At 38.7% G+C, this 20,855-nt stretch overlaps 1 protein-coding gene across 8 annotated transcripts in view; it reads left to right on the top strand.

Annotated features, from left to right (window-relative positions):
- Positions 1–321: 321 nt before the first annotated feature.
- DISP1 (dispatched RND transporter family member 1) overlaps positions 322–20,855 on the top strand; it is a 163,137-nt gene continuing 142,603 nt past the window's right edge. For 2 of the 8 annotated variants that reach the window (XM_074316963.2, XM_019756375.3), the window contains exon 1: positions 344–452. In XM_074316963.2, the coding sequence (XP_074173064.2) occupies positions 404–452 (49 nt within the window). In that variant the 5' untranslated portion in view covers positions 344–403. Of the gene's footprint in view, positions 567–20,855 lie in introns of all 8 variants that reach the window. The other 6 variants (XM_074316961.2, XM_074316962.2, XM_019756376.3 and 3 more) reach the window with 5 other exon arrangements.

Here is a 20,855-nt window from a genome sequence, read left to right as displayed (position 1 = left end):
GGACTCTGGGAGCAGGTTATCTTAAACAAGGATGTTATATAGGTATACTCAAGACTATTTTGTTTGCAAGCAGCAGAAACCATCTTTGGATAGTCAAACAACAACAACAAAACGGTTTTAGAAGTACACAGGGATATCTCCTTCAGGGATTGCTCTTTCAGGGCAACCCCTCCGCTCCCTTTCGGCGGCCCACTCAGTCCCCAATCATTTCTACTCAGTCCCCGTCATTTCACACTCGCAGCAAGACCCCGCGGGGCCCCGCTAGGAGGCGGGCCGGGAGGCGAGGGGCGGGACTTCCGGGCCCACGCGCAAAAGCCTTCCGTCGCGAGGCGGAAGCCGGGCTCCGGGTCGGGATCCGAGTCGGGATCCGAGTCGGAGCGACAGGCACTCGGGTCCTCAGTGGATGCCTCTCGGCCCCGCCGCTGCCCCGCGCCGCGGGACGGGGAGACCGGGTAGGGACGGCAGAGTCGGGACTCCCCGCGCGGGTGAAGGGAGCACCGGACTCCTGATTAAGGGAGGGGACCGTGATCGGGGGCCGGGGAACAGGCAGCGCTCCAAGGGCAGCGGTAAGGGGCTGGGGCGGGAGGCACCGGGGACCCTGAGGCCGAAGAGGCCGGGGGACGGGGACTTGCGGGTGACACTGGGCAGGGAGGCTTCTCGCAGGAAAGTTGCCCTGCGTGGAGTGTCCTGGGACTTGGCTGATGGTGAGGGTGGCACGAGATGGCAAAGGTCAGCTTCCAGGGGAAGGTCCGAGAGGAGGGGGTCAGCCCCCTAAGGGTCGTCTGGTAGCTGAGAAGGACGTCTAGACCTAACGGATCAGAAAGACGATCAGCCCCCTATTGGATGTTGAACTCGTACTGCTTCATTTTCAATTAAGTGTGTGTGTGTGTGTGTGTGTGTGCACCCCATGTGGATTTCGGGAAATTTTTTCACATTCCTAGGAAAGCTTGATTCTTCATCCAGGTTCCAAGTTATGCGGCGTATCTTTGTCAAACCAATAGTTCTTTCAAGTTGTGTGCATTACAAGCAAGCCAACCCAAGTTTTCCTTGTGCAATCGTCTCTACCCTGGAGAGTTTAGGTTGCCTATTGCCTTGGTCATGGAATGAACTTCTAAATATGTTTAGAATTACTTTGATAATTACATGGAAAGGCATTGCTGAGAAAGTTTGCAGTTACAGTTCATTGTTTTTATGCCCAACTTTCTAACTCATTTTTATTAGAAGTTACCCTGTTGAGTTTAGTTTTTCGGTTTAACCAATAAGGGTAGTTTTAGATTAGGGTGCAGCTAATTACCAGCAATTACTAAGAACTTATTGCCACTTTTTATTTCTGTTACAAGGAAATAAATATATTTGCCGTTGGCAGTATTTTAAAAAATATCGGTAACCCACGGTCTGTTACATATGCATTAGCGCATTGAGTTTCCATAATGGCAGTGTATAGTATATGGGTTTGTTTTTATCATTATCAAAGATTGTAATTACTTATTGTCTACATTGTATTTATGTTTTATCAGCTGCAATTAATACGTACTTCCTAATCAACATCATACAATGTATCACTTCAATGTAATTACAAAGACTTTTAGCTTCAAGTAGATGGTAAGTGAATTGGAGTTTTGCCTCAGACTGGGCAAGGTATCTGGGGAGAATCGTAACATTGTCATTGTGGAGGGTGATATTTAATTACTGTTTTGCTTGCTTCAGCTGTTTTTAAGTGTTAAGCATTAAACTTTTTTATTTTTAAAGTTACTGTATCGGTACAGGTAACTTTCAGATCTGAATAGGTGCTCTGGCTTGCACAAATTTATGTAAACTGTAACATTTTATTTTTATTGGTGCCTTGGTTTCTTGCTAGCTTATAAATTATTTTTCTTTTCCTGCAGCATCTTGAGGTATAATTGACAAAGATTTTATATATTTAAGGTTGATAATATGATGGTTTGATATACATATACATTGTGAAACGATTACCGCAAATAATTAACAGAACAAAACTTCACATAGTTATCATTTTTTTTTTTTTTGGTGGTGATAACTCTTAAGATCTACTCTCTTCCAAATATCAAATATGCAGTATTATTAGCTATAGCTTACAAACTCTTGAAAATCTGTTCTTGAGTTATAGTTTCCTTTTGTTTGTGGGCACAGCTGATACTTACCAGTAGAAAGCAGTGCCTAAAAATAAACAATGCTTTAACATGTAAATGAGCATATTGAATACTTATCAAGTTAGAAAACGAAAAGATGATACTGATCTTTATAGTTATTGAATTAACTGCTTTGTAGATTTTTGTATGTCGTATTATTTTTTAATTAGACTGTACTGTTTTACTAATAAGATTTGTTCTGATTTTTCTACACAGTCTTGGTTTTAAAATGTGTTCTTCCCCCCCCCTTTTCCCTTGGTTTTTGGGAGATAAAGCCCTTGAGACAGCATGTAGGTCTTTAGAGTTCTTGGTAGAGGAAGTGTTCCCCTTTGAAACATAAGAGCCCTGCCTTCTGTGGCAAGTTTCTAGTTACATATCTGAATGGTATGTTTGAAACCTGAGTGCCCTCTGTTCTGAATAATCCTTGGAATTTTTGTTCTTTGTTCTGATTGTTTTGTAAATTTCAGAGCTTTCTCTAGATAAATTCTATGTGTTATTTTGTAAGATTTAGATGTATTTTAGAGTTTAAGCAATCGCACTTGTGGCAACTTTTTTATTAGGGTGCAGCAGATTACTAGTTATTCTTACGGATTTGTTTTTATTTCTGCTGTAGTGAAATATCTTTCTGCATTGGAAGAGCTATTGACACAGCGAGAAGCAAAACTCCGTCTTCATATACACATACTTACCTGTTTTCTTTTCCTTAATCATTTGTTTGTAACATACGAAGTAATTTGCTATATTGAACTTTTTTGGTTCTGTACTCTCTGATGACGAATTTTAGAATATATAGTTCATTCTCAGTTATCGGCATACCTTAGTTAGAAAGTCATTCCCTGCGCTTTGATGGAATCAGGAGAATTTGTTAACAGCTGAGGAATACAGCTTGTGGACAGGGAGATACCAAGCAGTGTTGGTCAGCTCCTGCCTTACCATCTAGCTGCTGCATTGCCTGTGATGTAAGCATGGCCCTCAACAAGACTGGGTGAGGCACAGTCAACCCTTTCTTCTAGTACCACTGTCTGTCCTTTTGCTTCTGCTGAGTTTGACCTTTCTCTCATAGTGACTAAGGTGACCTGGCTCTCAAAGGACTCAAGGGGATCCGAGCAGCCAAAAGGACTGCAGTCCTGTTAGTAGAGCCTTGTCCATTCTGCTGAGTCTGGTCCGATACATCCTGGCACATTTGCCAGCTTCCAGGCACGTAGTCATAGCTTTGCACCACTGTTTACATTATAGTTGTTTGATAAATAATTTTACTACTAAATTTGAATGGGTCATATAATATAAGTGGACTCTCTTTAATTTTGCTTAGAGTGAGGCATCACATTAAATCATAAATGAACTTTTCAATTAAAGTGGTGTGATATACCTCACAATTGCAAATACTATAGAAAATACACAGATGGCCCTTAGTCTTTGTTGTTACTGGTTTTTGGTTTGTTTTTTTAATTTGTGATTTTAAGGAAAAGAAAAACTATTGGGTAAAAGACTTGGGCAGAGTGGGGGGAGGCTGACCATTCCCAGTGACATTAAGGAATGGTGGGAGCCATCTGCAGTGGTGGGATGGAGGTCCTTAGCATGGAGGTTGTTTGGAATTGCCGGTGCTTGGCGATCATAAACAGCAGAAAGACTTTTAGTTGGGTTGATTATTGTTTTAAAATACCTGACAGACCGTGCACTCCCTTATTGTCTGCAGGGGGCAGGGAGAGAAATCTATCACAGTCAACTAATATTTGAAACCTAAGTGATGACTATTACATAATAATTGAATAGTGTTGCAGATATAATTGTGTTTCCCGGAAAATAAGACCTAGCCAGACCATCAGCTCTAATGCGTCTTTTGGAGCAAAAATTAATGTAAAACCCAGTATTATATTATATCATATCGTATCATATTATATATTATATAAGACCCGGTCTTATAGTAAAATAATTGTCCGGCTTGGTCTTATAGTAAAATAAGACTGGGTCTTATATAATATATAATATAATACCGGGTCCTATATTAATTTTTGCTCCAAAAGACGCATTCGAGCTGATTGTCCAGCTAGGTCATATTTTCGGGGAAACGGGAAAATAATACAAGGCACCACCCATACACTCTTTGTTTAGATTCACCTGTTGTTAACATTTTACCCCATTTACTTTGTCACTTAACAAGAACACGTGATTAAAGTAGAAAGCTCATATAAAATATATTCCCAAGTTGAACTGCTAACTTTATTTCTTTTCCTAATAAGCAGTTATTTATTGGCTGCGATTTGCAGAGTGCTAGAGCTAGAAAGTACCTTAGGAGATAATGTCATTTGACTCCCTTAAGAAGGGTAAATGTGGACCAATCCAGGACAGTTGGGTTTTGATTTCTAAACCTCTATAGCCTCTTCCAGGGTCTTATCCTGACAGGTAGGAGTTATAATTCCTGTCTGTCTGTTGCTTTGTGGCTTAAACATTTTCATTTGGTCTCAGCACAGGCATGGACGTGAGCTTGCTTAGACCTACCTGGAATCTCGCTTGTGTTCATTTAAGCTCACCCTTCTTAATCTCTATTCCTTGATAATAAAAAAACAACTGAACAAAATCCTTTTTAAGATCACTTAACTTATTCTGTAACATATACCTTGTTAACTTTCCTTGGGTGAGACTATCTTATATTAGGTAGGATGTCTACCTAATACTTGCTGTCTCTTCAGTTAATTCACAAGGCCTTAGCGTGGTTGATCTTTCAAGATTCTAGGTTTTTCATACTCTTTTACAGTGTGGTGAGTAAAGCTTAGAAGAGTCTGACTAATGTAGAATAACAGCAGTGGTAATTTATGTCTAAATAATTTACAAAATGCTTTTCATACAGTCATTTGATCCATAGAACAAGACTTGTAGTACCCCTATTTCAGGGATGAAAAAACCTGAGCTACAGAAAGTTAAGTGACTAGCGCAGTGCCCCATAAACTAGGCTATGCTGGAAATGGACTGCAACCCCAGGTCTTCTGACCCTAAATCCATATACCCTGTATCCAGATTCACCTGTTTTACTGCACCTCAGGTCCTTACAGGTCATGTATTTTTAAATGTACCTTAGAATGCCTTTAGTTTTCTCTGCTCCCCTTTCACCAGCCTAACCTGCTATTAAGGAAATAAAGTGTTTGCTGACTCAACTTATTTTTTTTCTTCTGCACTTAAAATAATATCACTGCAGAATTAGAATGAACCTGTAGCAGCCACTTAATATGATGTCCCACCTAATTTGGATACCCTTGTAACCCTTCCTTTCCCAGAGGATTTACGGCCCTTTCAGGAATACTGAGAGCAACAGGGTACTCACTTCTTTTTATGCAACCTTGGTTCATTGTCGAGTGGCTCTAGTGATGAGGTTATTCTTTTATTTCTAACATTCGAATTACCTGTGTGGTTTTTATGTGTTGGTTTTAGTTATACCATCCAGAGCAACGTGGACAATGTGTGTTTTTCATTTAAGGTGCCTTAAATTATTTTAAAATTTTGTAACAATTTTTTGTTTTGATAAGTTAATGCTCTGGCTCATCTTTTTGCATAAAAAATGCTAAGAGCTGGGAAATCCTTTTGGGCTTCTTTAGTCTGATTCCCTTCATTTATGGTTGAGAAACTGGTCCCAGAAAGATGGAGTCATTTGCTCAGGAAACAGAGTGAACAGAAGAACTAGGAGTTGAAGCCAGACCTGGTTTCCAGTGTCCTTTCTGCTACTAGAGTGACTACAGTTAAGTGAAGGGAGCCAAGGGCAGGTTTTCTGAAGAGAGTTGCTTGGCGTGTCTACCTAAGGGATAGAGTATACATTGATAGTGAAGAGAACGGCGGTGATATTCAGGCCATGCAGTAGCATTGGGAGGAGGCCGGACAGAGAGAAGTGGGTATACCCCAGTGGACAGCATATCTTCTTAGGGCACATGGTGACGTGTGAGCATGGGGTCGAAGAGATTTTTCCAAGTAAAACCGGCTGCCTATTGGGTGATTCACAGGGGATATTCCAAAGGACCTGAAGTATAGACAGTGCACGGACCAAGAGAAGTGACTGGGAGCTTGCTTTCTTGAAGAGGTTAAGAATGGAGAAACATGGAGTATTGGGACCCAAGTGCTTTCTGTAGGCAGCATAGAGCAGGAATCTGGAAATCCTCGAGGAAGGAATTTAAGGATTCTATGGGGCACAGAGAAAGCATTGTAGGAGGTAGATGGATCCTTTAGAAGGCTGTCAGGCTTCAGGCATGATCTGCGTTTACTTCCTTACTTGCTAAATAAGCGTGATAGTACCCACTGCACAGTGGTTGGTATAGGGAGTAAAGGAGATGGTGTGTATAATGCACTTAGCATAGGCCTGGCACATGGGACTCAACATAAATAGCATTTATTATATGACATCGTGGCAGCTGGCTGAGGGTCTTATTAGAAGGTATCACTAGAGTGAGATCTTTTTTTTAATTTTTCCTTCCCTTTCCCTTATTCTAGCCACTTGATGTCACCCCCACCGCTCCTTTAGCATGTTTTAGCCTTCGGGTTTATTATTTCCAAGCAGGTTCATATCTCTGACTATAGATATAGTATTTTTCCAGTCAGCAGACTTTCTTTTTTAATAAGCTAGGCACTTTTGGGGGGCATATTTCAATTGCAAATTCCATTTCATCAATTGAAAGGATGTACTTACTACAACACTATCTCCAGACAATTTTATTGTCCCAGTTTTTTTGTTTTGCTTTGCAATATAACTATGAAGATGCAGTTGGAAAGGGGAATGGAAGGTACAAGAGGTTGAAGTAACTTTCCCTTTCCTTTTCAAGGGTTCTTCCCTTCAGGTTTTGAGTAAAACACAAAATAAAATATTTTGACAGATGCCAACTCTAAAGAGAACTAATTAAACAAAAAAGACGTTTTCTGTGATAATTGCATCTTAAACTATGAAAGCACCTAAGGGTGTAGACTCAGGTTATCAAATGACAGATTTTTTTCCAGTGTATGGGTTCACGGTCAAATTTGATAGTGCTAGCTATGAGGCTGCTAATATCTTCCTCAACTTTATAGTGTAATTATTTCTGAATCAGACCTGGAAACCATTTCACTTGGGTTCAGGTGATAGGTGGAATTCACAGAGTGACTTGGTGTGTTATCAGTCTAAGAAAGCTTTGTAATGCTTGAAGATCTATTAAAGGTTCTTTCTGGAACACTTAGGTGGAAGAGAGCTTCTCTGCACAATTTTGTATGTTAGGTTATAAACTTAAATTGAGAAATTTAAGTTTAAGGAAAACTTAAACTTCAGAATATTAAATTTAAGGAGTTCAGAAAATCTTTTGGAAAAGAGGCCTTTAGGAAAAATAAGTAAGTTTGAATGCTTGTTTAGTAATCCCTGGCTGCTTTATTGTTTTTTAAAGATGCAATTAAATAAACATTAAGTTTTGAGTGATAACGATTTTTCTGTAGTTTGATTATAAGGTAGAACAGCTTCGCATTTTTAGACCCCAGTGTTTCAAATTATATGGTGTCCTGTTTCAGAATCCTACAGTTGAAAAGTATTGATAATCGATAGTAGCATTTGATTTTCAGTGAGACACACTGACAATTATCGCCTCTAAAAAAGCCAGAATAGGAGTATTGGTAAACTGATCAGTAGTGTTTTTCTCTTAGTCCTCGGTGCACACGGTCTCTCCTGCAGCCTCTTCCTGTCTCTGCTCTGAATTTCTTCCATTGGATAAAGATGCTTTGTCATCTCACAAGTGCCCCGTGGATTAAAATACCCATTTCTCTTTCTTTCGTTCTTTAACCTCTCCCTGAAGTGAAATCTCTATGTCTCTCAAAATAGAGAATCCATAATTACTGGATTACGTTACGTCAGAGTGAGGTGTGGAATGACTGATAAACCTAATCCTAATGTGCATTATACAAATTGTATTTTTTAAAGTGAAACTTGCAACACTAAAGAGAACCCTGTTGACCCAACGAATTAACAAGTGGTTTCATATATATAGAGAGAGATAGCACTTGTGTACCTTGTTACTTCAGACTTGTTTTTTTGGACTCCCAATTTCTAAGAGAACGTGTTTCTTTCGTAGAGACGTTGAGAAGAGAAGAAAAAATAAAGGGAAGAGACAGGACCTTTTTCAACTTGACAGATAGGGAGAGCTACTTCTCGACATTTTTCCTTCTGCAGGTCCTTCCTCTGTAATCTCACTATCTATTTTTTGTTTGTTTGTTTACATACTCTTCTTATGAACTATAACTCACCTCTTAGTTTCAGGTTCCTATCTCCCAACTTGCCGTTAGGTAAATACTCCTAACTTATGTTGTCAAGTTACATATTCTTCCATGAAACGTAAGATTTTTCTTTGTTTTTCAGAACAGTAATTCTATTGACTCGATGAATGTTTTTCCACCAGGAATAAAAGTCACCACTAAATATGTCTCTCTTGTTGAAAATGTCTCTAATAAGACTGGCTGCTATTTATTGGTCATATGTTATATGCCAGGCACTTCACTGGGCATTTGATATATATAATACATTCAGTCCTCACAGCAACCCTTGTATAAGGTAGACATTTGTATTTCTTTTGTATAGATGAAGAAACCCAAGTTTGAAGAGATTAAGTAATTTGTCAAAGTTTATACCACTAAATGGTGGAGCTAATTCTAAAGCCTGCCTGCTTTTGATTATACACTGTTTTCCTCTAGATTTCAAAAGCACTTTAAATGTTTTGGTGCCTATCCATAAAAATGTTTTGGAGAGTGTGAGTGGCATGTTGTTGATTTTGCCATTTTTTTGTGTGTGTGTATACCCACGCACTCCTAGAAGTGTTTTATGATCCATTTGTTCCACTTTAAACTTTTATGAAATGCAGTCAGTTTATTATTGATCAATATTTTTTCCAAGGATGGCACCATAATTAATGTAGCATCTAAAGTAGTAAGTAGATGCTTGTAATACTCACTGCCTGGGTAAAAACAGTAACAGAGAGGTGGCAGTTAATGTAGGGGGCTAGTCACAGAAAAATTCGTTTCTTTTGGAATGTCAACCAGGTACTTTTCTCATATTACAGCATGCTGCAGGGCAGGGCTAGAGTCCAAGCTTTGATTAAAATCACCCAAACACCCAAACTTTTTTCTTGTTTTTGCTTTACAACCACAAGTTATTGCCAGCTGAAAGGATAATAGAGAGTAATGATGAATGCATTTTCATCTGCCAAAAAAAAAAAAGTTTTAGACAGTTTCATTCTTTTTAAACCTTGGTAAAAAGGCTGCTTTGAAGTGAAGAGTAAATTAGTGGCTACCAAATAAGTAGTTATTAGATTCCTGCTCTAGAAGCCCGTTCAGTAGCTGCCAGTTAACAGTTCAGTCTCAGATCCTTTCTCCTAGTGGGGGTGGTATAAGAATTCAAGCATTCTTAAGAGTCTTTCCTTTTCACCCCCAACTTGTCAGTTTTAGGTAGAGGTGTTGCTTTCCCCAAGACTGCTTAGGTTTTCTTAGGCTGTCAAGGTCAAGTGCAAAACCAAACTTTTAGAATGATCTGCAGTGGATCCTTTTACTCATTGGAACTTGACAGAACTAAGCTGTTTGGAATCGCCTGTTATCTCTGATGCCCTCCTTCCCACCAAGGCTGAAGGGAGGGGCATATTGCATTGCTGTGCTTCCATAATAGTTGATGGTTCTTGATTCCTTTTGACTTTATTATGGCTTTTTTTTTTTAAATAGTTGCTTCCCAAGATCACTTTAGCAATATATTATAGAAAAATTTTATTAGTCCCTAACTATTAGTAATTAGATCTCTGGGCTCAAGTGAACAGATTAGTAGTCACCTTTATGCTTGGTGACTTTTGAATGATTTAATTTGTGGTTGTTGGGTGTTGGATCCAGGTTACCGTAGTTGCTGAATGTTGTGTGATAGGCGTTATGAGTCGCTGATCCTACTGGGGAGTGAGAAACCAAAATAGAATTTCTCTACTTAGCTGCTGCTTAGGGAGCTTTTTGACACTTCTGCTACTGTGGTCTTATAAAACAATTTCTGAAAACGGATAATAATTATATGGCTAAATAACAGTCATTAAATACTTACTTATGTACTTACTATGGTGCTAAGTGCTTTACATCTGTTATATCTAATTTAATCCTCACTGCAGTCCCATTAAGGGCCATTATTATGCCAACTTCACAGATACAGAAACTGAGGGATACGGAGGCTAAATAGCTTGTGCAAATGAACAGTAACTGGAGCTGGGATTTGAATCTCGACAACCTGACTCCAGGGCCCTCGCCCTTAACTACTGTGCTATACCTCAAGCTGATGTCTTCTGTTTTATACATCACACAGCTCTATTTAAGACTTCCACTCATAAAATTCCCTCATGTCATTTCCTATTAGAGTCTGTGTATATGTGCAGGATTTTCCATTTCTCTTCTCATAAAACTTTCATCTTTAGGTTTAGCGGTTGCCAGTTGGTTTCTTGCAAAAACATTTTCAGCTTTTAGCATTTTTATTCCAGGTAAGAGGAGTGTGTCAACTTGCTGACTCTTTGGCATATGTCCTGTAAAGTTAAGGCAGTCAAATCTTTGTACTGGTAGAAATGAACAGTTGAAGCATTTCTTCTTTATTTTGGATTATATTATGATTTGGAGGGCAGATATGTCATTTGAGCTTTATTTTAGACACATATGGAAATGAATTCTTGTTCTGTAAAATATGCAGATCTGGACATTCTGGAAGCATCCTGTGTGGAGTAGAAAAAAAATCTTCTCGGAATGTAAAATTGGCCATGCAGAATTTAAAGCGGGGGTGAGGGTATGGGTAATCCATCTGTGGATTGTTGAATTAAAATTTTTTTCACATTTTTTTGTACTTAGAGTAAACCTTTATAGCACTGTTATTAAGAAATACTTGACTTAGTAAACTTTTACTGAACACTTATATTTTGGGAACACAATTTTTAAATCTATGAAAAAACTCTTCATACACAAGATGTTATGTTCTTGTATTTTGGAATTATACACTCATTCCTAATTTTAATTAATTTGAATTAACTGAGGTGAGTTGCTCATCTTTGAGGTGAGATCATTAATAGTCTTTCTTTTTCTTCCACAGCATTTGGGGTTGGAGGGATCGGTAGCTATCTCGCTAACACAGCAGCAACTGGGTTTTCTTTATCTTACGTGAAGTGGTAGCCTTCACATTTTGCTATAGAAGGGGCATTTGCTTCAGAGTGACCTTAATATCTCTGAAAACCTAAGCATAGTTTTGGCACAGTAATAAACTTGACGTACCACACATACTATCATTTTAGTTAAGAGCTTTTTAGTCCTGAATAATGAAGGAATATACAGAAGGCCACCGAGGCAGGTATGACTGAATTCTATGTAATAGTTGTGGTGTTCGTCATTAAAATAGGCTAAAACAATGGCCTACTTATTAGTGACTGTACTTCAGTGTCATGAAAAGAGGGAAGGACAAAGGTATTTGTGTATCTTTGCGCCAGGCACCGTTAGGTATCCTGTCCTTGCGTGTTAACTCAAATCCTAGGCTACAAAGTTGTATTATTATCTCTTTCTTAAAGATGAGGAAACTGGAATTTAAGAAGTAGATGAGTTATCTGTAGTTAGAACTAATATATGCAGAACTAGGATTTAAACCCTGAAATATCTTACTCCAAGGCCTGAATCTGCCTATCATATCATATGCCTTCTGTCTTCTTTTGAATTTTCTTCTTTTCTCATTCCGTGTTTACCCTTGGACTTTGTTGGAAGTTTTCCATTCTATTTCTTTTCTTTGAGTGGTTACTCTCACAAATGTTAATATTACACTTACCAAAGTCTAAATGCCAATGGTGTCTCTGCCCTGCTCCTGAACAATAAGACCCACCTCTTTCTGAAATGAACTATTTTTATTAGATATGAGAGTTCTGGGGCTTGATCTTTGAACCCTAGAGATAACGACATGTTTAGATTTACCCATATACGTGTGTCCTTTTTTCTTTCCTTCTGAACATTTCTTCATGCATATCAACTGTAAGATGAATTGTTTATTAATTTACCCCCCACCCCCACCGCAGGGCTTTATGTGGGAGGGTTTTGGTCTGGCTCTCTACCTTGTACAGGTCCTTGCGTTGGCCTCCTGTTAACCTATTTCCTAGAGCTTCCCCACCCCACCCCCCAGCAAGTTCATGCCACCAGACTCTGCAGATACTCCAAGAGTATGCTGGCTTCAGAACTAACTCGCTTCTTTAGACTTGTGCTTTCTTATCGTTTCTGCCCTTGGAGCATTGCTCTTATTTTATAGCTAGCCCTGCCAGACATTTTCAGAACAAGTTAGAAGTATTTAATCCAGCATGTTTAGGTGATCTCCAGCCATCGGGTCTGCACTGCCAGGAACAGAAGTCCATCTTGTCACTGGGCTTGACTGGAGTGCGTGCGTTGGACCTGGGAAGTGGACTTTTGAATTCTTTCATTCTAACGCCCTTTTCTAGTAACTGGCAAAACTCTTTCATTGAGAGTCATAAGAATTACACTGTTTGAAGGATAATGACGGGGTTCAGAACATGTTACCTCAAAATAAGGCACCCTGGCAGGTTGCATATTTTAAGCTGAAGGAATCTGAGAAACGGCAGGTGCAGGAAAGACTTTCTGACTTTCCCTTGAAGCAGGTCGTAAGACCCTCAAGGGATATAAGGGGTGCCCTCCCCTTGCCCAGAGGCAAGAAGCATTCTTATCTCTGAAGACAGAGACATGCCCAGAGGAATCTGTATGAATAGTTCTTGCTAAGTTTGGGTCTCTGCTCAGACCCTTATTTGTCTTATCACATTTTCCCATGATTCTACTCATCACACCTGATATAAACACTCCGAGCTTTAACCATTCTTTTGGCTTTCGTTTCCTTATGAAAGCTCCTGTGTCAGGTAAAACTTACATTCAATAAATTTGTATGCTTTTCTCTTGTTAATCTGTCTTTTGTTACAGAGCCCCAGCTGAGAACTTAGAAGGGTAGAGGGAAAAGATATTGTTCCTTCCCTACGGTTTGTGGCCACTGTGAAAGGATGGCTGGGACAACCTCCTCACTCCAGAGCCGGCAGATGGGGTCTTGGGCAAACTGACAAAAGTCAGTGAAAGGTTAAGAATTCTTACCAAAGTCAGCTGTCCCAGAGCTTTGTCTGTAGTGCCTAGTCAAGAAAGGAAGGTAAAATTTTCTCTCTGTTCTTTCTTTGCCAAATTCAGTTTAGCGGGAAAAAAAAAACACAGCTATAAAAATGAGATCTTTGAATTGTGACTCTTGGGAATTTGGCTTCAGGTAGCCATTAATTATGGATCCTTTCCCTCTCGGACATCCGTTGTTCTCTTGTTTGCCTCATTTTGGGTCCTGAAAGCTTGGCTGGGCTTTCTGCCGCCTGGGGCATGTAGGTTATTGGACCTGTGTGTGTAAGCGGTCAACTGTCAGAGTGGGGCTCCCAAGAATATGGCTGGACAGAAATGTGGGTTGCATCCCCATTGTGGCTAACGTCCTGCCCACTGCTGCCACCTCTCAGGGGGTTGTCCTAGTCTTTCTTTCTTTTGGGTGTCTTAGTGAGTGGCTCTGGATCCTGGGAGGGCTCTAGCTTCTGCATCCATGGGGGTGCCTGTGTCCATTGGTGAGCCATAAAAAGCTTGTTGGTTTTCAGTCATAAAAGAGTTACCCATTTTGAGTCACTTAAAATAGGTAGACATTTAGTTTAAAAAAAAAAAAAAAAGGTGTTTAATACTGCCAGGAATATTTACTGCTTGTCGTATTTAAAACCTGATAAGCTATTTGAAAGGATACATATATATTTAAAAGACCTCTGTGGACAGAAGTTGGCCTGATTGGAAGCCCGTATTCAGAGCTTTTTTAAAAAAGCCCTATCGGTTCCCTCTGTTTGATCCTGCCCCTCCCATGGGAACATCTGAGAACCCCCGTCTTGAACCCCTGCTGACTACAGTCCCCAGCTCTGTCCTCTGCCCTTCTTGTTGCCACGATTTTGCTGAGGACAGTTTGGAGCTTCACTGGCTTCTTTGGGAAACGTAAGGTCTCACACTGGCTCCGCTAAGACCTCTTTCTTCCCATTGCTTCCCATTGCTTCTGCTCCTCCTTCCACCTTCCATCTTCCCGTTAGTTCTCTTGAATCCTTTGATACGCTCCCCTTCAAACCTCCATCTCTTTCGCCTCTCTCTCCACCCCTGGCAGGCCTTTTTCCACTTCAGCCCCTCAGTCACTTGAACTTTAGGCTTTCTGCTCTCAATGGACTCGGGGTCCCCCAAAAGCAACTCTCTAAGGCTGAAAAGGAAAAAGGTTAATTGGAAATTGATGGAATATTTTATCACTCATGAGCTTTGGAGACGTCTAGGTAGCAATAGATGTCTCCTCAGTCACTTGCCAAAAGTGTAGTTTACAGCCGCCATAAGATTATATATCAGAGCAAATGGAAATCTTAAAAGCCTTCTCCACAAATAGTGGTAAAAAGCAAGAGCCCCCACATTGAGTAGGTAACCTCAACTTGTCCCATTGGCCAGAAGGACAATTTAGACAACAATATAAAGTGGAAAAAAACCAGTGAGTTTGTTTTACTATGTTTTACTGACACATATAGCTAACATTTTAGAATGAAAACTACTGTAACACCTTTGTGTTTGTATATATGTGTCTGTGCATGTCTGTTAGGTCTATGTGATATTTTTCCATCTCTGGAAGGTATTAACAAATTAATTTGTAAATCCTTAAAGGAGTATGAGCAATTCAGGTATAATTGTTAAGAACAAGTGAATTAATGAGAGTAGAATAAAAGTTTATAGGCGAACTTTTCAATAATAATAATGTTTTCATAATGTCTACTTAAAAATAGTTTCCAAAATCCTTTCGGTAACTTGAAACCTTAAAGCAACACTAGGTTAAGTTAAAAGGTGGATATTCATTGACTATCTAGATCATTTCCAAATAAGATAAAGTACTGAAACATTAATTGCCGAACATAAGTTTATCAACTTTCGGCTTCTTAAATTTTGTAGAGAAAAAAGGTATTTGGGTCTGTTAGCAAATGTGTCCTTTGCCACATTAAAAATTGTACTAAGAGGAGGCATATGCCTCTACAAATTGGGAAATGGTGTATTCATAAATTTGCTAGTCTGCTACAGAATGTTAGTATGTGGCAAACAGAAACAATTGCTCGCTTCTTAGTTTTCACTGAAAATTAGGGTTACTAAAGGATTAAAAATTCTTACCGGTTATGTACATGAAACTACTCGGAATAATAAGGACAAAGAAGAAAAACTTCTGTATACAAAGTGTGCAAGGGAAATAGGCTGTGTTTGTGATAAGGAAAAGTATACAAGTTATGAAGGATGTGTTTCTGTTAAGGGAACAAGAAAGTAATTCATCCTAAAGTAGAATGACTGGCTGTTCCAGAATGAGAAAGAGGAAGAGTAGGACAAAAACGAGGTAGATATTTAAAAAAAAAAAAAAAAAAGTTTGTCGAAGGTTTGAGGGAGAGGAATTTTACGTGTAGTCAAGCTACTAAGATTGAATAAATTTATTTGCAAGTTAAAAATAGATGAGTCTTACTATCAAAAGTATACTGATGATGCAAAACTAGAATGACAAAGCTTTTTGGGATTATTGGCCTGCTCTTACTAAGACATTGTAAAAGATTTGTCTTTATATTCTAAGTAATCTGCCTGGGGAACCAAGATTTTATGTCTTATCAGAATGATATGCTGTGGTTCATGTTGTCTTTTACTGAAGAGAACCAAATCTTCTCAATGTTAAAAGAGCTAAGGGTTCATTCATTTACAACTACTGTCACTTTAGCTAAATAGATAATTATTATTTTATAATGATCTCTGATCCTATTTAATCAAGTGCTTAAACCTTTTGGCATTTTTGATAAACTTTCCCAAATCAAATTCTAAATAAAGCATTTTTGACCTAAACTAACTTGGAGATTTCCCAGAGGGTCCCTGGAAAATCTCCAAAGACTTGTCTTTGACCTTGTAAAAGAGAGATGTTAAACTAATTAGGTTTGTTGGCTGTAGTAAACTCTGGGAAGCTTGACAAATAAGAAATGATGATAAACCTTCTTTAAGGTTAGATGGATATATGTTATTAATATAAGTATTTCAGAATTGTGTGAAGTTTATAGAAATTTGTCAATACCTGTGACGTTCCTGATATGTTAAATGACATGTTATCAGTCATAATTCCAGTTATTGTGTTAAACTGTTATATGTCACTGAAATAAAGACATTTCCTTGTCAATTACATTATAATGACCTCTCATCAGATCTTTAACCATCGCCATTTTGACGTCTTTTGTCATTCACAGACAGTTGTTTTTTACCCCTGATTTATCTCTGAAAGAGGTTACATACAACCAGCTATAGGCCAGAATGTTCCATGAGGGCGTCACTTGAATAACCATCACTTGGGACCATGCCAATGGACTGAGTAATTTTCTAAACTAATGAAGAAGTTGATGGATTCATAAAACCGCTAACCCAAGATCAAACAGAACAAGAATTAATTACACGAGACTGTATGAACTGTTGAGGATGATTATAATTTTTTTAATGACTTTGTTTGAAACGTTGCTGGTTCTTTAATGTTTTGTGTTTCTCTTTTCTCTTAAGCTATCTATAACTGACAGCAATTTGGTAAAGTGTACCTTTAGGAACAAAGATGAAACAGTTTTCTCCCTCCAGAATTTAGAAACTCTTATGAAGTGTTTTTATTTTGATGGCAGTGTAGTTATTAGCATAAGTCCAGTAAGAATCTGTTTTCCTTGTAATATGACATAATCAAAAACATTGGTTTTATTAGCAAACTTTGACTGGAGTGTCATATTTGGAATGATATATAAAATCAGATATGCCAGATAGTTTTAAGGAACTAAGGTGGTCTTTATTGAGCTGATGCTTATAAAACTCTCTTGGGAAAAAAATCTGGCCTGGTATCTGACTTACAGGGTTCCCAGCCTTCTAGGTAAGGAAGGTCACGACTTTCTGGGACACCCAGGAACCTTAAAATATTTTGGGAACCTCAAAAAGAGAGGAATGCAACCAATTCTATAGGTACTGAAGGTGAAGACTAGTGGCAAGTTTCTGGTTTGGCTTCCCAGCTTCGAGAGGCTTTTAAAAGTCTAATTTGAGATTTCTTATTAAAAATTCCAGCAAAGCAAACTTAAAAAGAGTCCATACGGTCAATCACTATTCTTGCTGCACTTATGTAAACAATCAGGCCAAATTTAATGAGACTAGACTTTTTCGCCAACAAATTAGTCTTGCCCTCATTATCTTGCATAGAAATGGGGGTAACTAGAGAGAGAAAAATAGTTTCAACAGGAAACTGTAGCACCCCCTTGTGGGTCTTAAGTTCTAGAACGGCTCATGGTCTTTAAGGTTTTGTTATCTACCTGTAAATTGGACTGGGTCCTGAATCCTCGTTTCCTCCAGTGTCTGGCTACACCCCCGCCAACTTAACGTTGCCAACTGTTTTTGTTACACCTCTGACTTGGAATCATTGAGAACTAAAACAGTTCTTTTTCTGAAGCCCTGCAAGCTGGATAACTTGATTTAAACGTCAGAGAAATCACCACAAGAGATCACGTATGGGTACCTCTCAGGCCTGTGTTGTGTGGACCACCGAGAAAGCTCACCGGGACACCTGATGACCTCACCAGAGACATTCCAGCTGCAGACCATGAAACTCCGTCAGACTGTCGCTGCCTGTCTTCACTCCACCATCTAGAGATGCTTTGAGCCCAACATCTAGAAATCTTAATTGACTGCCCTCTGGACCCAAAAACTGAGTTTATAGTTTGTTCTAACCATTCACCTTTGTTTTTCTTTTGTTTCTATAGAAATGCCCCTTATTAAATGCCTGATTGCTGATACTATATAGAGACCTAACGTAGGTGGGCATCGTCTCCCACCTGTACCACCACCCCCTGAAACGAGACACTACTGTTGAAATGACCCATTCTTCAGCACTGAGACTGGTTCAGTGGGTTATGGGACAATCTACCAACTCATCACTTCTTGGGGAAGTTTCAAATGGGGGAATGACAGCATTCAGGATATGCTGCCCCAAAATATGGCACCTTGGCAGGTTGAATATTTTTGAGCTGAATGAATTTGAGAAATGGCAGGTGCAGGAAGGACTTTTTGACTTCCCCTGAAGCAGGTTGTAAGACCCTCATGGCAGAGGTCCCTCCTTGTGCCCAGGGGAGAGGAGTATCGTTCTCTCCAAAGATGGAGGGACACAGAGAGGAATCTGAACAAATACACCTTGCTAAGTTTCTCCAAGTTTATTACTCTTAACTTATCCCCCTTTTTTGTCCTATCACATTTTTCCACGACTCTCTACTGTTCATCAAACCTAGTATAAAAACTCACGTTCAATCATTTCTTTCGTCCTCATTTCCTTTTAAAGTCCTTTATCACATAAATTTACATTAAATAAATTTGTATGCTTTTCTCTTGTTAATCTGTCCTATGTTATTGAGATCCGGCTGAGAATTTAGGAGGAAAAGATATTTTTCCTCCCTTACAAAGAATCATCAAATGACTTCCCTAAAAATGTTTGAAAACTCCCTTTCTGGAGACTTACATTGACTGCCCTCTTGAGGAAGAAAAAAAAAGTCTGAAAACAAATCTTCCAGTGAACAGTTAAGCGTTGTTTTATTTTGTATCTTATGCTGAGAAAACAGGAGTGAAGAATTTCTTGATCTGTGCGTGGATTGCCGTGTGGGAAGCTCAGGTAGGAGCAAACACTGGGGGAAGATTTATGACAGTAAGGCTGAAATTACTATGTCAAAACTAGCTTATATTGAAATTTTGCAGTTTGTTCTGAGGCTTTGTCTTCAAGGGCCTAAGTCATCTTCAAAGAGATGACAGTACATCATCAATTCTTTCAATATTAGGCTCAAAATTAATTCTTGGTTTTTTATAAAGAAAATTTATGCAAGAGAAGTTTTCCTTGTGTATTTTAATTAATTTTTAAGTAAAAAAAAAAATCATGCCTTATCAAAAATCGTGCCTGTACTATTTTTTCCTTATTCTCCTTATTTGGAGTAAATATTAGGAGGGCATCTGGAAGTAGAAAATAACTCACAGTAGTGTTTCCTATTTTCTTCTTTCATATAATCTTGTAATGTGATTACCTATATAACATGTATGTCTTTTCCTTTGCTCTAGATAAACACTGTTAAAAATAATATTTTCATTGAAAAGGTGCTTAACCCATATGTTTTTTAATGGGTTAGGGTTAAAGTTTTATCAAGTTAATTATTTCTGTAGCAGGCAATGTTGATTTAGTGGGTTTTGGCAGTGGTGTTCACTTAGCTCTAATAGAAAAGATGAGCATTTGAAGGGAAACAATTGCTTGCTTTGTAAGTGGTGCTGTTGAGTAATGACTAAGTACATTCATTTGCACAGCCAATATAAACTCCAGACAGATTTTTCCCTGCCTTTTCCTCAAGTGGATCATGTGATTTGGTGTTTATCACTGAGACTTGAATATCCTCAAGTCTTACAAACCGCATAACTTGACCATGAAATCAAACAGCTGTTTCAAAGGACTCTTTGCAAGTAGATTTTATTTTTTAATTTTGTCACTGCATTGAAAAGATTGTGCAATTTTTTATGCATAGTGGAACTTTTTTCCCTCCTTCCCTTCTGCCTTCTTTAAAGCGAGTTTCAATGCAAAGATTTCTGCAGTATTTGGTTGACGTCTGCTGTCAGCACAGTTGGCTGTGTGCTAAGGCCAAGGGGCCATTGCATTTAAAAAAATCAAATAGCACATGTGGTACTTGGCTGTTGATTTTCAAAGATGACAGTAAGTCAGTATCTGTGAGATTGTAACCTCTGTCTTTTATTTAGATTTGCCTACTCCTTTTGTTTTAGGGTTAATGGGGAAAGAGCCTAATCCCTAAAGAATGGTATCTAAGTTTGTGAAGAACCTGCAAAGGTTGTTTTGGTGGTGCATATGACTGATGGATCTTTTGGATTTAGATACCTGCATCGTTTTCAAAATGTTTACTATTAAAGTTGTTCCTGGGTCCATCCTTTCTTTTGCAAGATGCATGTACATGTTAGTTATATCCGTAGAACCTTTAATATGCTGACCTTTAGTTGTGCTATTGTGAAATGCTTCTTTGATGATTCTCCTCTTAAAAACTGGCTTGTTTCAACATTGAGAATTTCAGCATTATTATCTGGTGAGAGTGACTACTCCATTTTAAGTATTACTCAGTTTGGCATTTATATGTGTACACACATACCCATGTGGAATTATGAACTTAATTTAAGCAATGGCATGTAAAAAATGGGAAGATTATTTAAGAGGCAATAATGTTTAGTAATAAAGGTATCTTAGTTTAACAAATACATGCTACATGTCATGTGCATATGTATGTTTGATGCTGGAGAGAATTTATAAGCACCTGTAAGTTCTTATCCGTTATCCTTAAAGATGCTGCATCCTATAATTGCTGAGTGTAAGTGTTGTAGGAGTTCAGATGAGAGAGAGACTATCACAGGACAAAGATTACAGAAAACTTGATGGACATAATGACTTGGGTGGGACTTGAAGAGCAGGAGATGTAGATGTAGAGGAGGAAATACCCAGCAGAGGGCGCCAGAGTGAAGGTGGGAAATCAGGCTGCGTCTGAGGGACCAGTTACTTTGCGTGTACATGGCACACCCGTTAGG

This window comes from Rhinolophus sinicus, chromosome 6 (assembly GCF_057876585.1).
Source record: "Rhinolophus sinicus isolate RSI-liver-muscle chromosome 6, RSI-T2T, whole genome shotgun sequence".
NCBI lineage: Eukaryota > Metazoa > Chordata > Mammalia > Chiroptera > Rhinolophidae > Rhinolophus > Rhinolophus sinicus.
Note: the sequence above shows the minus strand (reverse complement) of the source record. Positions and strands in the feature narration are given on the sequence as shown.